The following is a 14288-nucleotide window of genomic DNA, read 5'->3' as shown; positions in this document are numbered from 1 at the left end:
AAAGGCACAGAGGTGACACAGTATAGACTGTGTTCTGGGTGCAAAGTAATCCAGTTTGAGGAGATTCACAAGTACAAAGAAGAGAATCATAAGACTGGAGAGAGAGGGTGACAAACCATTCCATTAAAAGCCTGCTATCCCACATCCTGACTCAGAGGTGCTAGTAGACTCCAAAAAAGATAAATTTCTGAACTTAGCCAAGATGGGAATTTGTTTTGCTTGACTATGCATATCTGTTACTAGGGTTTTGTTTTTCATTTTTTCCTCTTAATTTGAAAGGAGAGAAAATATCATCTAAAAAACAAAGGTAGGATGGCACTAAATTGTGGAGTGCCCTGAATGCCAGAAAGAGGAATCTAAACTTTACCTGGTATACCACAGGGAATCACCAAAATCTAATGGACTGCCTCAGTCCAGATCAATCCAAAAGAGAAAAATTATTCTGGCTGTGCCATGAATGATAGATAACAGTGAAGGGAGAATAAAGGGGAAAGGGCCATTCCATGACAGAGATGAGAGAAGGAGAAAGATTTATTAGAAGCTGCTGCAATAGGAATACTTCAGGTAGATGTGAGATGAGGACCTGTATTTGGATGGTGGCACTAGAGGGATTGGAGATGTGCTGCTCAAATGCAAATCTAAAGGGCTTAATCACTAAATAGAGATGAAAACTGAGAGAGAGTAAAGTACAAGCTAGCCCCAAAATTTCAAACCCAGAGTCTAAAAATGACTGATAAAATCCAATAGTCAAAAATAATAAAGATGGAAAAAAGATCAGGTTTAAGGAGAAATGGTACAAGCTTAGTTGAGGAACTGAGCTTGAGATGCCAAAGAATATCTACATGGAAATATCCTATAGAAAGTTGGAGGTATAGGTCTGGAGCTCAGAAGTAAGATCAAGACTGAAAATAGAGATGTGAGAGTCAATTGCTAAGAGAGAGCAGTGGAAGCCATGGGAATGAATTAGAATGGTAAAGAAGAGAAAATAGAGAGAAAACAGAACAACAGAATAGACCCTTGGGGGACATTCACATTAAAGAGTTGATAGACTATTTCCCTAGAGCTATTTTTCTGTTGTGAGGATATAGGTTTGTATACTTAAGGCATCTCTCCTGCTTACCTAACAGTATTCACTTTCAAGGAAATTAACCAGGATTAAGAGTATAGCAAAATGAGTCCAATTGCCTCAGATTAAACCTTAGGTTCATCAATACCAAGTTCTAACCAAATGAACTTTAACAGGCACAGACAGAATCACTGCAGTTAAATAGCAAAGATGTACACAGGTTTTAAGCATCACAATGAATTCACTGTGTCAATTAAGTCACTTTGCTTCTGTGTCAGAACATAGGATTTCCCAGTGAGACTCATTTCAGAAGTAATTTGTTGCCTTAGGGGACATGTTAACAAGTCTACATCAGAAACAAATTGTAGACACCATCTGAAAGTAAGGTGTCCCAAGCCAATGTGATTGGAAAAAGAACTGGTCCCAGCATACCACCTTATCAATACACTGAGGCAAATCTGCATGTACTCACGGAGGGCAGCCACTAGTCATAGTACTGCTACGGGAGCTGCTTCTGAAAGGAAAGTACACGCTATTTCTGGATTTAGTTTTATTGTTTTCCATTCTCCCTACAAAACTAAGTTACTTCCTGGATTTATAATTATGATGGATATAGTTCCTTCACTAGAGGTCAGTTGAGTGAAGATAACAAGGACACAAATACCTATTTAAGTCATCTTCTGGCTCTCACAACTTAGAAAAATAATTAAGAGGATAAAGACATAAATACAAGGCCATTAAATTAACTGATAATATTGGATTGCCCACCAAATTTCTACTCCTACCTGAGTTTACAAAGACACAGCTGAATTCCAGAGGTCAAAATAACATACCACTGGAAAGAATGGTAGTAGAATCAAGTAAGCCTACTAAATATATATATATATATATATATATATATATATATATATATATATATCCTTGCTTTCTGTCTTAGAATAGATACTGAGTATTGGTTCCAAGGCAGAAAAGTGGTAAGGGTTAGGCAATTGGGGTCAACTGACTTGACCAGGGTCACACAGCTAGGAAGTATCTGAGGCCAAATTTCAACCCAGAACCTCCTGACTTCAGGTCCTGGCCCAAGTCAACTAAATTCTGCACCACAATTTTCCTAATGTAAAGGAACTTTGCTCAAAGTAAAAATTATAATGATGATAATAAATTAATGATACAAAATTCTAGATCATAGAAGTGATACAAATGGAGCTACAAAAAAAAAATTAACCTCAATACAAGTTTGTCCACTATCCTATTCTATGCAATATTTAACTGCTTTTCTACCCAGATTAAAACATAGGAACATAGCAATTAAATCAATTTTCCAAATACAGTCTATAGTGGTTCCTTCTGAGCATTTCCCACAGTGAATATGACAATAAGGAATGAACTCAGAATCCTAATCGTATAATTCAGTGACAGGCAAACTATGCCCTGCAGGCCCCCTGAAATATTCTATACATAGTTCGATATTATTCCTAATCTGATGAATACAACGAGTAGGATACAATACAATGAAACTTCGAAAGAGTTGCCTTAGAAACAGACTGACAGATGAGCATTTCCTTTCCTTTGGCCCCCCTCTTTAAAAAGTTTGTCAGGGCAGCTGGATGGCTCAGTGGATTAAGAGTCAGGCCCAGAGATAGGAGGTACTAGGTTCAAATCTGGCCTCACACACTTCCTAGCTGTGTGACCCTGGGCAAGTCACTTAACCCCCATTGCCTAGCCCTGTAACAAATAAAATTAATATAGAAGGATATATATAAAGATATTAGGGTTTAAAAAAAAAGAAAAAAAAGTTTGCCCACCACTGATATAATACATAGATATTTCCTTCTGTCTAAATCCAAATGGAGAGTGGAATCACACAACACAGGAGAAAATAGCTCTTTTAATAGGTCTTAATTGATCAAGGTTACTGTACTTGAACTTGATTTGCAATGGACACTTCTCAAATAGCAGCCAGTCATCTTTTGCTCCACATTTTTATAGTGAACCCAAAAAATTTTATGACCAGGAAATTATCCTTAAAAAGTTGTAAATATTAACTGACTTTCAACAGGCATTTTCTTAATCCTTCAGTTTTTATTTGGGGGATAACAGATCTGGAAAAAAAAAAAAGTATACTTTCCTATGTACTACCACAGACAAACACTATAGTGACTAGTAATTGCCCATCTCAGTGGGACTTCAATCAACTAATCTGAAATGACTAAGCATGAGTATTACCTTCACTTACTATATTAACAGACCTACTGACTCTGAAGGCTATAAAAATCTACCCCCAAAAGACCAGATATCATACCCAAGAGACTAAGATAAACTCACCAAGTAACAAAGACAACCTCTTAAAATTATGGAGGAAAAATACCAGTTCTATATCCAAAGCACACTTAACTTCAAGGCAACAAGAGATCAGTCAAGAATCTTTAGAAATAAATTAATTCAGGGCAGCTAGAGGGCTCACTAACTAGAAAGCCAAGCCTGGAGCTGAGAGGTCCTAGGTTCAAATTTGGCTTCAGACAGTTCCTAGCTATAACACTTAACTCCCATTGCCTAGCTCTTACCACTCTTCTGCTTTAGAACTGATAAGACTGAAGGTAAGGGTTTAAAAAAATAAAGAAATCTAAAAAAAAATTAACCTTATGGAAAAGAATAAGTCAATAATTTTTTTCCATATAATAATGCAAAGACATTTACTTTGGTTCTATTTTTTGAATGCACCCTTCATTCTTTAGCCTGTGGGTGCATTCACATCAAAAGAAATAGACATGTAACATATGTTACAATGGGGAAGACTTCAAGGCAGAAAACTTAAGTTTGCTCAATAGGAAGGCTTTGAGTTTGCAGTAAGATGTAGAGCCCAGAAGCTCTATTCATACTGTAATACCTGTAACAATTTCCTAAATCAGATACTATTTTGTAGGGAAAGAGGAGAAAGCAAATCATGCTAGCTAATTTGTCCCCAAAACTATACCCTGTCTCAGTGTAGAAAGGGCCTTTGTGAATGAATTTTTTTAAAAAGTAACAATTTATGTCCAAACTTGCACACCTTTTACTCCTAAATTATAAAGGCCTCTGCCCACACATACAACCATAAACTGTCTTAACAACTGTACAAAGTGGAAAAATACAACTATAATTCTTTTGAAAAAAAAAGAAAAAATGGTATAAAGTTTTTTTAAAAATCATTATTATGTGGAAACTCAAAGAATCAAAATATACACACAATCACAATTCAAACCAAATGTATACAATGATTACCTATCCTTGGCTCTGACCCACTTGAGATTTCAATAAGCAAAGCTTTTCTAAGCAATATATGATGGGCCAAAGAACCTATTTGAAAGACAGAAGAAAGCTCTCTTAAATATTTTACAGAGAAGAACTGGAATATTTTGGGGAGTAAACAAATAAATTTTCATAGGAAAATAAACATGTTAACTAACCATGAAAACAAGGAAATGAAATTCTTGCTGTGTCCTCCTTCCTCTGGCAATCAGACATTCCCCTTAAGAAGTCAAATCTATCCATATACACCAAAATGTTTATAGATACACTTTCTGTGGTAGCAAAAAACTTGAAACAAGGTGGATTCCCATTAACTAGAAAATAACTAAATAAATTATGGGACATGAATGTAATGGAATATTACTACACCATAAAAAATGATGAACATGAATATTCTAAGAAGTTTGGGAAGATTTATGTGAACAGATGTTGACTGAAGGAAGTGGTACCAGAAAAACAATATACATGGATTATAATCATGTAATTGGAAGGAACAAAGACAAAAGAAAACATAACTGAATAGTAGGCTGATTATGATGACTAAGCCAGGCCCCCCCCCCCCAAAGAGATGAAAAAAGGTACCTCTCTCCCTTTTTTTGAAATATGGGACTGTGCACTATGGAAAAGTTCATACACTGACAAACTCAGCTAAAGCATTGGTTAATTTTGCTGAACTGCTTATTTTTCCCTTTTTTAATTCTTTGCTGAGAAAGAATGTTAGAGGGATATATTCAGAAATGAAGGAGATGTAAAAACAAAAAACACTCATATGCTTTTTTTTTTAGGGGGAAAAAGTCATGTGCACCTAGTAATTGATTTATTACTCTTACTCAGCATGACCAAGGAAGGAACTAGAAGAGGCAAGATATGGAACAGTGGAAGGAAGTTGTATAGATGAGGTTTCGAGAGGATTTCCCAATTTGTTCAATTCTGTGATGCAACTGTCACTTTTTTCCATTGCATGGTGCCCTGGGAAGCTTCATGGACTTTGAAAACCAAAAATAAATGTAAATGAACCTAATATGAACTTCCACAGTAAAAGGAAATCTACACCTCCCAAGGCTTTTGCCAAGAGAAGACAACAGGCATAGATTTTCTATAGTCTGGAAAGAAAATAATTCTGGGCTCAGGTAATGGAAAAAAAAAAAGATCACCATTGCAATATAAGTCTCAGGGCCCCGATCCCCAGAAGATTAATATATTGGCACAGCAGGCAGGAGAATAGAAGACCTGTTGGCAAAGTAGTAGAAAGTAGAGGAAAAGGAAAAGAAAATTCAACTAAGGGGGAAAAAGGTGGAACTCCTAACATCCTACTTTCTTAGATAAGTCATCATCACTGAGGCAGGAAGGATGAGGAATTCCAAAGGAAAAGTGACAGAAGAAACCAAACGTGGATGGAGGGAAAAGTGACAGAAGAAACCAAACGTGGATGGAGGGAGAGGCCACTCCAATCCCCAGACACACCTTCAGGACACAGGTCTGCCTCTTAAATCCTAGCCTAAGCAACTGTTCTACTAGGTGAAGGCCTGAAGGTAGGGAGGGACTTCTGTGACTGAAAGAAAATTTAGGAAAGCGGGAGAGGCAAAGACAAGACTATCTTAGGAAAGGAGGAGGCAAGTCAGTCAGAGAAGGATGTACAAGAGAAAAGGAGTAAGGAATACGGGCAATACAGAAATAGAGGAGTGAAGGACATAGGGGGGAAAGGAATGGAGGCAATGGGAGTACTACAGTAAGCCCACTGATGGGCACTAAACGCACACCAGCAGGAGGGGCTGCAACAAGGCTGATGAAGAGAACTTGAAAAGGTAGGGGCTGCAGTGGGTGGGAGGGATGGGAAGAAACTAGAAAGGCAAAGGCATGAAACTTGGAAGATTGGGGGGAGGAGGGGACAGAAGAACAGCATGTAGGGCAAGGGAATGGAAAATGCCACCAGGCACAAGTGGGACCCATAGGTACCTGGCCCAAACGAGGGCCGAAACATAGACAAAAGGACGTATACGGATGGCACCAGGGTGGAAGGGCAGAGGAAGGGATGCCAGGGCATTAAAGGGGTGCAAGGAGAGCACACGACGGGGGCCCGGGAGGACGCCGGCCTGTCAGGGCACTGGAAGGAGAAGGAAGAGGCAGGAGCACATCGGAAAAGGCTCGGGGTCCTGCCCGGCCGGCCCGGAGGGTCGCAGGGAGGGGTGGCTGCGGGCTGTTGGTGGGGGTAGGGGAAGCGCCGCAGAGACGGCGCCCCGGGGGGCGGGGGCCGGGGTCCCGATACTCACACCTCCAGGATGCGGTCCCCCTTGCGCACCCCGGCGCGGTCGGCCGCCCCCCCGGGCAGCACGGCGCTCACATGCTGCAGCGGCGCGTACAGCTCCCCGTTGATGCTCCGCAGCTGCCCGCCCTCGCTCACTTGGCCCCGGACGTTGAAGCCATAGCCGGACTCGGACTTGACGATGCGCACCACCCGCGGGCCGCCCCCGCCGCCGTTCCCGGCGCCCAGGAGCCCGGACCCGCCACCGCCTCCGCCGCCGCCGTTCCGCTGAGGGGCTGAAGGGTGAATCCCTTCCCCGTCCTCGTCCGCCATCTTGCGAGCGAGCTAGCGAGCCGTCCCCCCGCCCCCTCCCCAGGCTGGCCCTCCCCCTCCCTCACACGCTCGCTCCTCTCGAGCCAGCGAGAGAGCGCGCGCGCGCGCGCCCAGCCGATGGCGTTCGCCGAGCTGGACTGGGAGAGAAAGGCTGTTGGGCGGCGCGAGACCTCCTGGGAAATGTAGTTTGTACCGGGAGCGTTCCGTCCTGGGGGATGGGAGGCGGGTTGGGGACGGATGGGGGAGGGAGGAGGGTGAAGCCGGGTAATGATGTTACGCTTGGGAGCGGAGCCTGCTGGGAGTTGTAGTTGATTTCCTTTTCCCGCCTTTTCTGCTAGCCTTAGGACCTCTTCTCCTTTGGAGAAGCTAACAAGCTAAGACCCAGGATGGCTCATTTGGCAGCCGCTCGTGGTTAACAGAATTCTTCGTTCTTAGCCAGTGAATACGGAGAGTATATTGCCTTCTTTTTTTTTTTTTTTTTTTTTTTTTTAACCCTTACAACATTTGTCTTAAAATCAATACTGTGTATTGGTTCCAAGGCAGAATTGGTTCCAAGGCAGAAGAGCAGTAAGTACTGGACAATGCGGGTTTAGTGATGCAGGGTCACAGCTAGTAAATGCCCGAGGCTACATTTGAACCCAAGACCTCCATCCCTAGGTCTGACTCTCACTCCACTGAGCCACCTAGCTGCACCTCCCCCCACACCATGTTGACTTCTGGTTCAACATGGTTATGATAAAGAGGAAGAATTGTCTACAAATAAATTGAAAATAAAGAAATTGGACCTTTGAGGAAGTTGTTGTTCATCTGTTTCAGACCTGTCCAACTCTTTGTGACCCTATTTGGGGTTTTCTTGGCAAAGATCCTGGAGTGGTTTGCCATTTTCTTCTCCAGCTCATTTTCCAGATAAGGAAACTGAGGCAAAGAAGGTTACATAACTTGTTCAAGGTCACACAGCCTAATTATGTGTCTAAGGCCAAATTTGAACTCATGAAGATGAATCTTCATGACTCCAGCCAAGGTATTCTATTCACTGTGCCACCTTAATAATGATTTTACTTGACTAAAGATTTGAGTCTCTGGACTTCCAGCAAATACAAGTGAATCCTGTCATGATGAAGAGTAAAACATTGTCTACAGATGAATCAAAAATAGAGGAAATTGAGCCCTCAAGGAAATTAGGCTAGACTCAATTCTCTAACCCTGCAATAATGATTCTACTTAATCAAAAAATCAAGTCTCTGGACTTTCCCATCATCTCCATCCTATTCTCATCATTCCTTTACATTCCCTCAGCACCTAATGATTTTAGTTTGCACTATGACTGTGGCAACCACCATCCAGGTTTTTCTAGGACACCTTAAATTCAAGGATAACAATTGCATTTTAAAGGAAATTTATGCAAAAATTTATATTCTTTACCAGACCATATGTTGCAATTTTTGGCATGGAAAATAGGATCACTCTCAAACTATGACATTCTCTTTAAAATCATTCATGTGTGTTGGTTTTGTCTTCACAACTACACTGTAAACTCTTCAGTCAGTCAATAAACAATAAGAGCCTATTATATGCCAGACTAAGCACAGGAATACAAAAAGAGTCAAAAGATATTGTCTGCCTTCAAGGAGCTTACAGTCTAATGGTGGTGACAACATGTGAACAAATACATACAAAGCAAGCTAAATACCGAATAAATGGGAAATAATTAAGAAGGAAGGGACTAAAATTAGGAAATGCTTCCTATAGAAGTTGAGATTTTTAGATGGGATTTAAAGGAAGTGAGGAAAGACAGGAGGGAGAGACAAAAAGGGAGAGTATCCCAGGCATGAGGAATAGCAAAGAAAATGCCAGAGCCAAGAGATCAAGTGTCTCTGGATTGAAAAGTACATGGTAGGGAGTATAGTGTAAGGAGACTGGAAAAGTTGGACAGGACTAGGTTCTGAAGAATTTTGAATTTCAATCAGTGGGTTTTGTATTTGACCCTAAAAGTGATAGGGAGCCACTGGAATTTCTTGAGTAGTAGAGGTGGCATGGTCAGACCTATGCTTTAGGGAAATTCACTTTTTTTCTTCTTTCTCTTTTAAAACCACTGCAATATGGCTTCTGAAGTCATCATCCAATTGAAATTACTCTTCAAAGATTTCAATGGACTCTTAATTGATGAATCTAATGTCTTCTCAAACCTCATTATTTTAGATCTTTTTGCAGCCTTTAAAATGGTCCATTACCTATTTCTGCCTACTTTCTCCTTTGTCAGTTTTCATAACCTTGCTCTCTCCTGGGTGTCCTCCTACTTCTCTGGCTACAACTTCTCAGTCTCTTTTGCAAGGTCTTCCTCTATTTCACACCCCTAACTGTGAGTGTTCTTCAAGGATCTGTCCTTGGCCCTCTGACACAGTAGTAGTAGGCATTCAGTAAATGTCTGCTGAAGAGAGAGAAAGGAAGCAGCTTATAGGATAGGCTCCCTGGCTTTTGTCTCTTGTTTGCTCTCCACTGTCTTTTACATTTTTCCCATACTCAGTACATAAATATTTAACTTCCAGTTAGCTGACTAAGATCAGCTGACCTTCAGAGAGTAGATAACTATCAAAGTCTAGAGGGGTTACTACCCCCGGGTAGCTATCCCATGGATAAGATCCCATACTTAGCAACTTTTGTGGGATATAAGTGTGATTCAGGTTATGAGCAATACTTCTCAGGTGCTCTTTAGAACAAAAATCCCCAAACCCTACCCCTTTACTCTGCTTATTTGATTGTTACCTTTTAATTCTCTTACTGGATTCAAAGGCAATCTAATATATGTGAATGGGAATTGTCCCAGATAGTATTAAAAAATGCAAAATCTCTTGTACTAATTAGTTAACTATCTCCAGGCTGTCACCCTACTTCATAAGAACAAGAAAGAAAAACAAACAAACTTCTTTTTGCATGTTTTTTTTCTCTTTTCTCAGTCAAACTCTGGTCTCATGAGTTTAGAAAAGCATCATGTAGCCTAGTAGCAGTAAAAAAATAATATTAAGACAAAGATATACATTTCAACAATGTTTCAGCTGTGAGATAGGTCACAGCTTGAATCACCTTTTACCAATGGCTGCAACTCCTGACTTCTCCAAAACACTGGAATCTCAGTCTAACAATTAGTCCCCTGAGGACAGCAGTTAAAATCTCTCAGGAATTCTTGGGATTTCTTTTCTACATGATAAGAAATATACTCAGTTATCTCAAAAATGTCTCTTCAGACCCCCTCAAAGATGACAGTTAACTCTCCAAGTCCCTCAGAAACATAATCTCTCTTGGTAGTGAAACTGTAGTCTTTCAGAATCTTTTACCATAACAGTTAACTTGACAGTGAAATTGAATATGTACCATAAGTGACAAAACTGATCATATCTTTTGACTCAATAATTTTATTGATTGGATTTTGTCCTAAAAATGTAAAAGGAGGATAGGGACTGATCTATTATTTTATTTGTTCAGGGAGTTCCCTGGTAAAGAAGCCCTATTTGTGAAAAAAGGAGACAGTTGTAGGTCATGCACCAGTTAACCAAAAAAGATTCACTTATCCATAACAGGAGAAGGATCTGAAACAAGGACAGGCATAGAAGATAGCCAAAATTGTTTTAGCTGAGAGAAGTTACCCTCACTTGAATTTCCCATCATCCACCTACCAAGCATCAAAGAGCTTCTCGTAGATATTTTATGCTCAAGAGATCAGGAAGCAATGTTAACAGACTGCCTTTAGTCCCCTGAGCCAACCAATATATATTTTTAAACCTTACCTTATGTCTTAGAAGTGATTCTAAGTATCAGTTCCAAGGCAGATGGGCACTAAAGGCTAGGCAGTTGGGGTTAAGGGACTTGCCCGGGTCACATAGCATAGTGATCCATTGCCTCCACATAGAAGGGTTAGAGACCAGATTTGAACCCAGAACCTTCCATCTCTAGACCTGGCTCTCTAATCAGAGAGCTACCTAGTTGCCTTTCCATCAAAAACTCTTAAAGGAAAAAATTAACCTAACTTGCATGAGAAAAAGAGTTGCTATCATAATAAAATCAGAAAGGAAGGTAGACCAGTCATGTAATAACAAGAAAAGCCAAAGGGCTGCAATGGTACCCATGGAATGCAAAGAGACATAGAGGGAGGCATTCACCATGTTGGGTGATTTTTTTAGGGAAGCTTTATGGACGAACATGGATAAGGAGGCATGGATAGTTTATTATATACACTATTAGAGGGAGTACCCATGTTGACAAAATCACAGATCAATAGAACTATATTAACGTAATGTAGTATTATGATCCTATTCAAAATGACCACAAAGCATACAAAGGAAATATGGAAATAAATCAAACCAATATGAAAAAATGTAAGTCAACATTACTAGAACTAGAACTGCATGCACATCAACTAGAACAATATTTTGGATAAAATAAAACAAAGACAAAGGTAGCAAAACTTCAGCTGAACTTGGAAAGGGATGTAAAGCAAGTATTTTTTCTTTTCTATTAATTTACTTGGCTTTATTTTATTAAGAACTAAAGATCTTAAATAAGACGTATTCCTCAATCTGTATGTTTCCTTGATTATGTCTTTGTAAATAGTTATTATTTATAATAAAAAATTATTACACATGTAAAACCCAGTGGAATTGCTTGTTGGCAATGGGAGGAGAAGTGAAAGGAGGGAAAGGAAAGAACATGAATCATATAACCATGGAAAAATTTTCTTAATTAAAAAAATTTTAAATTATTTATGTATTTGTTTTATCTCCATACTTCACTGTAAGCTCTATGAGGGCAGGTACCCAGTGTTGTTATAAGAATTTAATTTAGTTTGCTCTGTTTAGTTAGGAGCAGAAATATAGGTCAGAGAAAGGGTTTGTTTTTAAAGGGGATAGTTTTACACTATCCCCTTTAAAAGGATAGTTTTACACTATCCCCTTTAAAAGGGAGAACCTACAGAACTTGCAAAGGGCTCTTTATGAGACCTAGAATAAAAGAGAGCAGTTGGAGAATTCTAGGGCCTGTCTCTTGGACTTCCTCTCAAGAGCAGGTGATTGGATCTTTTCTTTGACAGAAAAAGATTTTAGTGACTTAGATACTGTTTATTAGAGAGCTGAGATACATACTAAACTGAGAAGTGTTTACTGAAAGCTTTTTCCCTTTTCACCAGAGGTGGAGCTGAAGAACAGTTTTTGTCAACTGAGGGGACAGTTGGATGTGAGTGGAGAGAAACTATCAGAGACCTGTTTTCTTCTCTGACTTCTGAAGTGAGAAAGAAACGGCTTCAACTTCTCTCTCAAGATTATACATGTTAATTTAGGCATTTACTATATATTTAAAATTCATCGTTTTAGCATAGCTTAATAAGATAGAAATTAATTTTTGGTCAGTGAATGTAGTTAAATGTAGTGTCTACCTTGGTAGACAAAGAAGAAGTTCTGTGAGGAGCCAGTTTTTTTTTGGGGGGTGTTATTTAGACATTTTTAGTATTAGGGATTAATAGATTTCCTACTTTATTCCTAACTCCTATTCCTACTTCTTATTGCTTTTCCCTACCTCAACTAAAATTAATTGTAGTTGGATCAAACTGCTTCCTGACATCCATCCACCGCCAGTAAATAGTTTAACAACTGACAGCTATAATTACTATAACAGCTTGGTCCATACAAGCTTTAGTTTAGTTATAACACCAGTCTCATCTAAACTTCACATCACTATTAGTGCCTAGCATAGGAATCTACATATAGTAGACCCTTAATAAATGTCTCATGAATTTAAATGAAGATATATAAGGAACAGATACAAATGTATAAGAACAAGAGTTATTCTCCAAAAGATACATGGTCAGTTTTATTTTTTAAGATTATTCATTTTGACAATGAATAATATATAAATATATTTTGCATGATAACATACATATAACTCAGATTGAATTGCTTGTCAACTCTCAGAGTGGAGAGGGAAGAAGGGAGGAAAACAATATGGATCTTATAACTTGAGAAAACTTATGTAGAATTTGTTTTTAAAATAAAAATATTTTGAAGATACATGGTCAAAGGATATGAACAAACAATCTTTTCTAGTATTCCATCAGCCTATTGAAAATGCTTTTTGATACCACAAACTCTTCTCGGGACCTGCAAGTAGTTATTTATATACATCTAAATAGATATTCTTTCTTAAATGTTCCCTTTATCTTCACTTCTCACCTCAGAACCTTCACTTATTTCCTTCTACATTAACTCTAGAACTGTGAAGGAATATGGATGGAAGAAAAAACTTTTTTGTTGGGGAGGGAATCCTACATCCCATCCACCAAGAGTATTCCACATTTTGAAGGGAGACATGAACACGCATAAAAAATGAAATTCAGAAACAATCTCATTTCTTCTCAAAACTCTGTCTAGTTTTCAAAGTCTGCTATATGATTGGATTTTATCCTACAAACATATGCTAGTTAGGCTAGTCTTCTCATTGAAGCACAGTTTAATGGAAAAAGGACTGGACCAAAGACAAAAGAAAATTTGAGATCCAGGCTAGAACTGACTGTGAAAACTTGAACAAGTCACTTTACCACCCAAGAACTCAGTTTATTAATAAAGTTGATTCATCAGTAAAGTAGAGGTATTACTATTTATAATCCCTACACCACAGGGTTGATATGAGTAAAGTGTCTTGTAAACACTAAAGCACTATATAAATGTGAGCTATCATCTTTATCTCTGTAGGGTATAGGAACTGGACCTATGATTCATTAATAGAATTCCTGGGTGAAGAAACTTAATCTATTCATATAAGCTGGCACCTTCTCTGCAATTTGTAATCTTATGCTGCTGACTAGAATACTTGATGAATTAAGTAATTTGTGCAGGGACCTCTGTAGACCCCTTGCATATCCCAATGTTTATTACATGCCAACAGCACCTTGGCAAACATGTAAAATGCATGTCAATCCTTAGTGCCAGTTCCTTGTGTCACATGTCATGTAAACATCATGCACGATCAAGAGGTGGTTACATGTACATCATATATGCATTATCTGTTTATCCTATCCATCACATAAAGTTTGTGGACATCATTTGATGCTCATGTATTATGTGTACATTTTGCATGTACCTTTGTGTATATCATGTTGATCACCATTCAAATGAGTATTGGGTACATATGATCTATTTTCATCTGTGTATCATCATGTATTGTTCAGTACATATCATGTGTTCATCATTTGTATATCACAATACTTTGCTTAGTCTTACTTCTCTCTCTGGGAATGGGAGAGTCTAAGGTTGGGAAAGAGCAGATGGTCACATTGGGAAAGAAAACTTCTGTATGAAACCAGAAATTTTAGTAACT

General features: G+C 38.9%; 1 protein-coding gene across 2 annotated transcripts in view; it reads right to left on the bottom strand.

The window, feature by feature from the left end:
- Nucleotides 1-6929, bottom strand: part of SNX27 (sorting nexin 27) — an 80133-nt gene extending 73204 nt beyond the window's left edge. For both annotated transcript variants that reach the window (XM_044672699.1, XM_044672700.1), the window contains exon 1: nucleotides 6625-6929. In XM_044672699.1, the coding sequence (XP_044528634.1) occupies nucleotides 6625-6929 (305 nt within the window). The remainder of the gene's footprint in view (nucleotides 1-6624) is intronic.
- Nucleotides 6930-14288: the final 7359 nt, after the last annotated feature.

This window comes from Gracilinanus agilis, chromosome 4 (genome assembly GCF_016433145.1).
Source record: "Gracilinanus agilis isolate LMUSP501 chromosome 4, AgileGrace, whole genome shotgun sequence".
Classification (NCBI taxonomy): domain Eukaryota; kingdom Metazoa; phylum Chordata; class Mammalia; order Didelphimorphia; family Didelphidae; genus Gracilinanus; species Gracilinanus agilis.
Note: the sequence above shows the minus strand (reverse complement) of the source record. Positions and strands in the feature narration are given on the sequence as shown.